Source organism: Humulus lupulus, chromosome 5 (genome assembly GCF_963169125.1).
Source record: "Humulus lupulus chromosome 5, drHumLupu1.1, whole genome shotgun sequence".
Lineage (NCBI taxonomy): Eukaryota > Viridiplantae > Streptophyta > Magnoliopsida > Rosales > Cannabaceae > Humulus > Humulus lupulus.
Window position 1 is genome coordinate 111,630,932 of NC_084797.1, and position 9,949 is coordinate 111,640,880.

Sequence of the window (9,949 nt, forward strand, 5' to 3'; positions counted from 1 at the left end):
GATTATTAAACGTGACATGCATGGCTGTTATTGGAGCATGTTGGATTGCCGGATATATTGCATATGATGCATGAGAAACATGTGATTAGGACATGCTTTGTATACTAGGTATGATATTGTTCAGAGCTTGAGCCTCTGTGGTTGTGCATGGTCCTAATTGTACTGGTATCTGTTTAGTAAGCATGCTAAATACCTTGTTTATGGATATTGAACATGTGGTATACGATTGGTGGCATGACTTGCTTGTGTATGGCACTGACTAGTCAGGGACCGACTCTAAAGTCGAGAATTATGCATTGAATGACTCTATGGCATTACTGCTAGACCGACCCTAGGGTCGAAGAACTTATAAGCGCTTGCCTGGTCTACGACCAGATGACTATAGCCAAGGTATATGACCCCGGTGACTGTTTGTCACATGGCTAAAGGACGTTGTCCATAGCTTCGGCTCTAGAGTCGTGAGGAAGGTTATGTTGGTGACTAATCACCTTGCACCTGTCCTAATCAAACTTAAGAAAGAATCACTAATCGGTTAAGCCCTGGTGACCCTATCGTCACATGGCTAGAGGGAGCGATGCTCAATATTGTGACTTTTGGCTATTGTCGCCTATCTGTATGGACCGTTGGTTCCGAGTGGCAACTGTGGTTATTGTTGATATTATATCATGTTATATTGTGTTTTCTTGCTGGGCTTCGGCTCACGGGTGCTACGTGGTGCAGGTAAAGGCAAGAGGAAGCTGGACCATCCTTGAGTTGAAGAGCTTAGGTGATGAAGTGTACATATGCAGCTGCTCGTCCGCCACGGTCGAGGTTTAAAGTGGAACTAGGGTTGAACCCTGTTTTGCCGCTTAGAACGGCCTGTTGTAAATATTTTCTGTAATAAACTCTGAAATTATATTTTCGGGATCCCAATGTATATATTAAACGTTCTAGTGAAACGTTACATCCTAACCAACGTTTTTAATCCCTAAACCGCTAATCATACTTAGTTCACAATTTTGGCCAAATGACTCGATTAGCGAGTTTAGCACTGTTTGCAAGGCACATCGTAACGGTCCCAGGAGTTGGGGTGTTACATCAATTGTATGTTGTTTGTGGTCAGATCAGAAGCTATCTCTGTTCGAAGTGAAGGTAGGCCCACCTCTGTTGGGATGACAGCCTCTGTTCCATACACCATGGCGTAGGGAGATTTGCCCGTAGAGGACCTTTTTGTTGTCCTATATGCCCATAACACCTTTGGTAACTCTTTTACCCACGCGCCTTTTTTATCTTCCAAGTTTTTCTTGATGTTGGCAAAAATGACTTTGTTGGAAGCTTCTGCTTGGCCATTTCCTTGTGGATAGGTGACAGAAGCAAAACTCAATTTTATCTTGTATGTGTCACACAACTCCTGTACTTTGGCGTTTTGGAACGGGGTTCCGTTGTCAATGACTATCTCCCATGGTATCCCAAATTGACAGATGATGTGCTTCCACACGAAGCTCATGGTGTCTGTTTTGCTGACTGTGACGTATGCCTCTACTATGACCCATTTAGTGAAGTAATCGATGGCTATCAAAGCATACTGTTTTCCTCCAGCAGCTCTGGGCAGTTCCCCTACCACGTCCATCCCCCACTTTGCAAAAGGCCAAGGTGCAATGATGGAGTGTAAAGCTTGAGCGGGCTGATGGATGGTGGGTGCGAATCGCTGGCATTTGTCACACTTTCTTGCATAGTCGCGTGCTTCTGTCATCATGTATGACCAGTAGTACCCTGCTGTAAGTGCTTTGTGTGCCAAACTTCGGCCCCCAGTGTGGTTTCCACATGCTCCTTCGTGGATCTCCTCTAATAATTTTTTAGCTTCTGATGGACGTAAACATCGAAGATATGGGCCATTAAAGGACTTGCGGTACAATGTTTCATGGATGATGGAGTAGCATTGAGCTTGAAGACACAGAAGCTTAGTGTCTTTTGCATGGGCTGGCAGTTCAAACTTAGACAAATAGCGAATGATTGGATCCATCCAGCACTCAGGTTCTGATGAGGTTGAGAAAACTTCCGAAGCTTTTGGTGATTGGCTTGTGTATATGACGAAGTGCCGAGAACATTCCCCTGCAGAGGCTAATTTGGCGAGGGCATCGACCTTCTGATTTTGTTCCCTCAGTACTTGTATGAGTTCTAACTGATGGAATTGTAACTGTAATTCAGTTACCTTTTGCAATAGGCTAGTTAGGTGGGGTGCCTTGGTGTCGAAATTCCCGACCACTTGTTCTATCATGAGCTTTGAATCTCCTCTGACTTTCAATCGTCTAATGCCCATGTCTCGTGCTAGTTCTAAGCCGTAAATCAGAGCCTCATACTCAGCCTTGTTATTTGTGGCAAATTGTTTTAACCGAATGACTTCCTCAATTTTTAGTCCGGAGGGTGCTTCCAATACGATGCCAATCCCAGCTCCTTGAGAATTGGAGGCTCCGTTCGTATGCATTGTCCATACCCACTTAGCTTCTGATTTCAGCAGTTCAGGTAAGGTATCTGGGGTAAAATATTGTATCTCGACTAGGAAATCAGCAAGTACTTGGCCTTTCTTTGCTTTTCGTGGCAAGAACCGTATATCATACGTCCCGAGTTCGATTGCCCATTTGGACAATCTACCAGAGAGATCGGGTTTGTTTAAGACCTGCTTCAGTGGGTAGTCTGTATATACAATGATGGTATAGCTTTCAAAATACTGTCGTAGCTTCTTCTTTGATGTAATGAGTGTGAGTGCCAATTTTTCCATCATGATGTAGCGGGTTTCAGTGTCTAGTGGCATCTTACTGCACTAGAACACTGGCTTCTGTCAGCTCGCATCTTCCCGAAAGAGCACAGAACTCACGGCAAAGTGCGAAACAAACAGGTACAGGAACAAGTCTTCATTGGGGATGGGAGAACTCAGTATAGGGGGAGAGCTCAGATAGGCTTTCAATTCGTCGAGCTCTTTATATTGCTCTGTCCCCCAGGTGGTGTTGGTTGACTTCTTGATGCATTGCAGGAAAGGCTGGCAACGATCGGACATGCGTGATATAAACCGGCTTAATGCTACAATCTTGCTTGTCAAAGCCTGGATGTCCCGGACAGTTCTGGGTGCCTTGACCTCTAAGAGTGATGCAATCTGGGTTGGATTGGCCTCGATGCCCCTCTGGCTGACCACATATCCTAAGAACTGGCCAGAGGACACCCCAAAAGCACACTTAGTTGGATTTAGTTTCATTTTATAGGTGTCGAGGACGTCGAAGCATTCGGTTAAATCGTCCACATGTGAAGAACTTTGTCGAGATTTGATGACCATGTCATCTATATATACTTCCATGTTTCTCCCAAGCAATGAGGAAAACAGTTTGTGCATCAGCCTCTGGTATGTTGCTCCCGCATTCTTTAGTCTGAAGGGCATAACTTTGTAACAGTACAAGCCGCATTCTATTATGAAAGCTATATGGATTCGGTCTTCTGCCTTCATTGGGATCTAATTGTATCTTGAGTAGGCATCGAGGAAGCTCATTCTTTCGAAACCTGGCGTGGCGTCTATCATCTGATCAATCTTCGGGAGAGGGCAGCTATCCTTAGGACATGCTTTGTTTAAGTTGGTGTAGTCTATGCACACTCTCTTTTTCCCGTTTTTCTTTGGGACCACTACAGGGTTGGCTAGCCAACTAGGATACAAGCATTCTTTGATTGCTTCGATGCTCAGAAGCCGTTGTACCTCTTCTTGGATGGCCTGGTTGATTTCGGGAGCAAACCTCCTCTGCCTCTACTTGACGGGTGGGAAGCTGTTCGATATGTTGAGGCTGTAATTCATGACAGAGGGGTCTATTCCTGGTATATCATGTGGAGACCAGGCGAAGGTTCCAATTCTAGTTTTGAGGAATTGGATTAGGGTTTGCTTTTCTTTTTCAGGAAGTTTGGTACTTACCAGCACTATTTTGGATGGGTCGGCATCATCTATACAGATTTCCTCTAGATCATCGAGGGTGGTCTGGGGCTTTTCACGATCTTCCTCTAGATCTATGCCTTTGAGACATGCTGATAAGTCATGCTGTGATTGCTATTTGTTGGGGTTGTGTAACGCCTGGATAGCCAAGACCGCTACACTGTGTACACATAAAGGTACAAGACTTGCTAATCAAGTCATTAATTTAAAAATGTGTCACTAAACATGTATGAGTTAGGGTTAAAAAGGTTTTGGTCTCAAAAGTTTCATTTTATATAATTAAACTGTTATATACACAGGATCACAAAAGAAATAGAGTTAAAAGTTGATTTATAGACTTCCAAAAAGAAACATAAACAAAGGTTAGCCATACTAAGGCAAAATAGACAATCTCTGGGTTTTGCGTCCCTGCCTAAACCTCAACCGTGGTGGCTGAGCAGCTGGCCATGTACATTCCGCTTGCAGAGCTCTCCTAATCAAGGTTGGTCAAGTTTGCCCTTGCCTTTACCTGCACCAAGTAGCACCCGTGAGCCAAGGCCCAGCAAGAAAACATGTGCAACACAAGCAATAGAAACAGATAACAAACTCACTAAGCATGAACTCTCATCAAATAATCCACAATAGTCAATCAGCATATATTCAGAGTCATGGTTTCAATCAAACACTTATAACAATCATATCACATAATAATAATCACATGATAATAAGGGCCGACAACTTAGGCCGCACCCTCTGTTTACCCCACTGACTCCGGCCCGCTTAAACTGAGCTCAGTGCATATTAAGCTGTCCTCGGCTACCAGTGGCCAAGCCGCACCCTGTGCGCTAGTGTAACCCTTGGCACCCTTAGGCCGTTGGTTCACTAAATAGCTTGCATGACATAATACCATCTTTTCAAGCATTCACAATAGGGAACCCTTAGTCCCGTCACATATGTTCAACCAGATGCAGTTTCCTTACCTTTGATCTTTGTAGTTATTGTTTACAAGCGACACTCCTCAAGCATGATCCGTTCCCGAGCCTAAGCGTTTATCACCTAGTCATAATTAGAGTATTAGGTTTCATTAATATCCAAATATAGGTTTTCGGGTACAAAACTAACTTCTGGGAAATCGAATCCCACCAAGCATGGTGGTGAAATCGATCCCAAGCATTCTAGATCACATTCCCATGCCTAAAATCCCCAAAAGTTCAAGTGTACACCCAAGGGCTGCGGCCCTTGAAGCTTAGCCGCGGCCCTACCCTCAAAACAGAACCAAAGCCACCCTTGAAAGAGGACACGCGCTGCGACCCTTGCCTTGGGCGCCGCGGCGCTCACCTTTGGCCGAGCCCTCTTGGCTCATCTTCATCCTAGGGCCGCAGCGCTCTAGAACAAAGCCGCGACCCTTCCCTTCGAACCCAGAATTCCCACCATTTCTAGGCTTGAAACCTTAGCCAAAACCACCCTTAAGCTCCCTACTTCAACACCCAACAATCCCAACACTTTTAGCATGATTTAAACAACATAATTCCACAGAAAACCCAGCCTAACACACATTAAAATTCTCTTTTCAATTTCTGAAACTCAAGAGCTATAAACACTCAAACCAGCCATTCAAATTCAAATTAAAACTTCTAAATCACGAATTGAGACTTACCTCCTCTGCTGCACCACTTCACTAAGCCAACTCCAAGCTAATTCCCAAGCTTTCTTCCTTGATTCAACCCTTAAGCATCAAAACCATATTTACCTCAAAACCCAACTAAAACCCAGAATTTCTAACCACAGAAAAGGAAAATCAGTGCTTACCTTAGTCCTGATTAAGCCCTTGATTAATTCTTGAGTTAAGCCTCTAAATCATTCCTTCAATCCTCCAAGTTTCAGCTGAATTCCAACAAATTCCCTTAAAGTTTCTGTGTTTCTTTTACTTGTGTTCCTTGAGAGAAAATAGAGAGGTAAGGCTGAGAAATGAAGTCGGTTTATTTCTTTCTAAGATTTCCTTAAGTTTGTCTTATTTGTTAAGTTAATCCCAAGGCTCGGGGTGTCGGAAACGTCCCGAGGGCAAAACGGTGAAATCCCCCAATATTCCCGCCTAGACTTCCTAACCTCAAATATATCTCCATATATTTATTTTCATAACCCGATAGTCTAGATAACTGCCCGATACCTAAAATCTCCCTACCTTATCCAAAGTCAACTACTAAGCTCCGTTGTGACTTTTCCCCGCTAACTAGCTCTAGGATCGCCTTGAGTCGTGCTCTGCAGATCTACCCACATAATAATGTGGTTCTCACAATTACCATATACACATATCACATTAATACCAATATAATCACATAAGCATTATTAATCATATAATTATGCATTTAAATCAATAAAGTCATGCAAACCACATTTGACCCAGTAATGCCCTCTCGGCACACTAATCAAGGCCCTTAAGCCTCATTAGCGAATTTGGGGTCGTTACAACTATTCCCTCCTAATGAGAATTTTGTCCTCAAAATTTACCTGAATAGCTTGGGATACTGATCCCGCACCGCCGTTTCTAACTCCCAGGTCGCTTCCTCGACCTTGCTGATCCTCCACAATACTTTCACTAACGGAATTGTCTTATTCCGTAAGACTTTGTCCTTCCAATCCAAAATTTGAACTGGTCGCTCCTCATAGGACAAGTTTGTCTGCAACTCTAAGTCCTCATACTTCAACACATGTGTTGTATCAGAAACATACTTTCGCAACATGGAGACGTGGAAAACATTATGAACTCCTGATAGGGACGGTGGCAAGGCCAACCTATAAGCCACCTGTCCAATCCTCTCTAAGATCTCAAAAGGTCCAACAAACCAAGGGCTCAACTTGCCTTTCACTCCAAACCTCCTCACACCTCTCAATAGTGAAATTCGCAGAAACACGTGGTCCCCAACCTGGAACTCCACGTTCCTACGCTTAGGATCAATGTAGCTTTTCTGTCTACTCTGCGAGGCAAGCATTCTTGCTCGAATCTTCTCAATAGCCTCATTGGTCTTCTGAACCATGTCTGGTCCTAAGTACCTCCTCTCACCCATCTCATCCCAGTGAATAGGTGATCTGCACTTCCTTCCATGTAACATCTCATAAGGAGCCACTCCAATCGTGGACTGATAACTGTTGTTATACGAGAATTCAATCAACGGTAAGTACTTACTCCAAGACCCCTCGAAATCAATCACACATGCCCTAAGCATGTCCTCTAATACCTGAATCGTCCTCTCAGACTGTCCATCAGTCTGAGGATGAAAAGTTGTGCTAAACTTCAGCTGAGTTCCCATGGCTCTCTGCAGAGCTCCCCAAAACTTGGAGGTAAAGATAGGGTCTCGATCAGATACAATAAACTTTGGAACCCCATGAAGACGAACTATCTCCCTCACATAGTGTTGCCTATGCATCGTGTTGGTTAAAGGATATGACTAGAACTAGAGTAGAGTTTCTGGTGGGCTAGGTGGCCAGCTTTACATTTGAGTTTATCATTTCAGACAGGATCAAGGGAAATAATTAAGTGAACCACAGATAGGAAGATTGAGTGGGAAGTCTTAGCTGGATTAGCTAAGGGTTTTGCAGTGTCAGGTATGGGCTTATTGTGGTATAAGGATCAGATTTAGGATCCGATGGACACTAGGATTAAATGGGAGATTCTGGATGAATCTCATACTACTCTCGTATTCTCTTCATTCAGGCATCATGACAGTGTACTAGAGTTTGAAAGATTTATATTGGTGGCCTGGGATGGAGAGGGACATAATGGAATACGTGGCAAAGTTCTTAACCTATTCGAAGGTCAAATCAGAGTATCAGAAACCAGTAAGGCCATGGCAGCCTTTGAGTATTTTATAATGGAAATAAGGAAACATCGCGATGGGTTTCGCGGTGGGGCTGCCCAGGATAGTGGTCCAGTATGAGTTGAATTGGGTCATTATGGACCAATATTCCAAGTGAGTCATTTCTATCAGTAAGGACAAGTAACACAACTAGTCAGTTTTCAGACCTCTATGTGAAAGAGGTAGTGCGCCTTCATGGAATTGGAGGTCTATCTTATCAGATGAGGACTCTATTTTTACTTCCAAGTTTTAGGGGAGGTGGCAGAAGGCAATGAGTATATAGATGGAATTTAGTACAGGTCATTATCCTCAGACTGATGATAAATCAGAGAGAGAAAGAGTTATCCAGTTATTGGAAAGGTATCTTGTGAGATGAGATATGATAGAGAATGTATATCACCCGTTCATTGGAATGAGATGGGTGAGGTGTTGATTTTGGATCTTGAGGTAGTTCAAGGGACCACTGAGATTATTAGAGGTTAGAGCTTGGATGCTCACTTCTCAGAATAAATGGAAAAGTTTTATTGAATTGGAAAAGCAAGAACATGGAGTTCCAAGTAGAAGATTGTATCTTCCTTAAAGTATCACCATGGAAAGGGGTAAGGAGTTAAGGGCAAGTTGAGCCCTAGATTGATATGACCATGTGAATCCTGGATAGGACCGGTCAGGTTGCCTTTGGATTGGCCTTATCTTTGCCATTGTCAGTTGTACATAGTGTATTTTATATTTCCATGTTGAAAACATGGGTTAGAAGAAACTCATGAGTTGAGTTATGAGAATCTGGAGATTTAGGCTAAATTATCCTTTGAGGAGTAGCCAATCCAGATATGAGGCAGGAAAAAATAAGGTTCTGAGGAACAAAGTTATACCTTAGATTAAGGCATGTTAAAGAGACAGCGAGGTCGAGGGAATGACCTGGAAAACTGGAATCAGTGGTGCGAAATTTTTATTCCGGGTAGTTCAGATAAATTTCAAGGACGAAATTTCTTTAAGGAGGGGATATTTGTAATGCCCCAAATTTCCTAATAAGGTTTAGGACCTTGGTTAAGAGGTTGGGAGGGCCACAATTGATTTATTATGTTATTAAATGATTATATGCATGTTTATGCGAATTATATCATAAAATGATGATAAATGCATGCATATGGGTCCATTTTTAATTATAAGGGCATTTTGGTAATTTTTCCCATTGAGGGCATAATTGTGTATTTTCATGTATGTGGGTGAATTATGAATAATACCGCATTATATGTGGATTTTTTTGAGCCATTTGGCATGAGACGATCTTTGAATGCAAGTTATCAGTTTGGTCATAACAGGGTTAGTTTCAGGGCTCGGGGTGAGTCTCGGGGTAATTTGGTGATTAGAACATTACCAAGAATTAAAGGGTAATGGGATTTGATTTGTTAACATTTGAGAATATTGGGAATAATGGGAATTGGAGGACGTTAATTATGATTAGCGGGATTAGATGGGAAATGACTATTTTACCCTTGGGGGCTGCTAAGGAAATAAGATAAGCCTAGGGGCATTTTGGTTTTTTTACCTAAAGGATATATATATAACTTTAAGAGGCTGTAGAAGCTTAAGAAAAATAGAGCATTTCCTTTCCTCTCTCTCCCCAATCATCTCATTCTCACTTCCTTTGAATTTTTGAAGCCAAGATTGAAGGTTCAAGTGTGGGAATCAAGGCTTGAGGGTTTAGGCTTAGGTTCAACCATTGAAGAGGATTCAATTCGAGTTTAAGGTAAGGTTTTAGTTCAATTTTTCTGGTTCCTTACTCTGTTTTTGGTGTTAGTTTAGAGGTTGGAGTTTTGATCATAGAAATGGGAATTTGATGAGGTTTTGATTGGTTTAAGGCTTGGGTTTTGTTGGTTATATGATGGACAAGTTGTGGTAATAGTTGGGACCTTTGCTGTATGGTGTTGGAAGTGTTTTAGTGAGGTTTTGAATTGAGTTCGAAGAAGAAAAATAGGGGTTTTTGGCTGGGTTTTGGGTGGGGCAACGACTCTGTTCTAGAGCACCGTGGCCCAAGCTTGATGAAGAAGCAAGGGGTGCTAGAAGGCCACAAGGCTGCGGCATAGGGGAAGGCTGGCCGCGGCGCGTGTGGGTGGCTAGAGTGCAGACACCTCTGTTTGGGGAGGCGGGCCACGACATGAGGGAAGGCTGG

The 9,949-nt window shown here is 42.9% G+C and overlaps 1 protein-coding gene across 1 annotated transcript; it reads right to left on the bottom strand.

Annotated features, from left to right (window-relative positions):
* Positions 1-1,072: 1,072 nt before the first annotated feature.
* Positions 1,073-2,791, bottom strand: LOC133779379 (uncharacterized). Its single transcript, XM_062219349.1, has 2 exons — positions 1,397-2,791; positions 1,073-1,282 (listed from the first exon to the last, which is right to left on the bottom strand). The coding sequence occupies exons 1-2, from the start codon at positions 2,789-2,791 to the stop codon at positions 1,073-1,075; spliced, it is 1,605 nt and encodes a 534-aa protein (XP_062075333.1).
* Positions 2,792-9,949: the final 7,158 nt, after the last annotated feature.

Coding starts and splice junctions, on each gene's coding strand:
- LOC133779379 (XM_062219349.1), bottom strand. CDS start 2,791: ATGCCACTAGACACTGAAACCCGCTACATCATGATGGAAAAATTGGCA. Junction 1,283..1,396: donor CCCCGTTCCAAAACGCCAAA/GTACAGGAGTTG, acceptor GCCAACATCAAG/AAAAACTTGGAAGATAAAAA.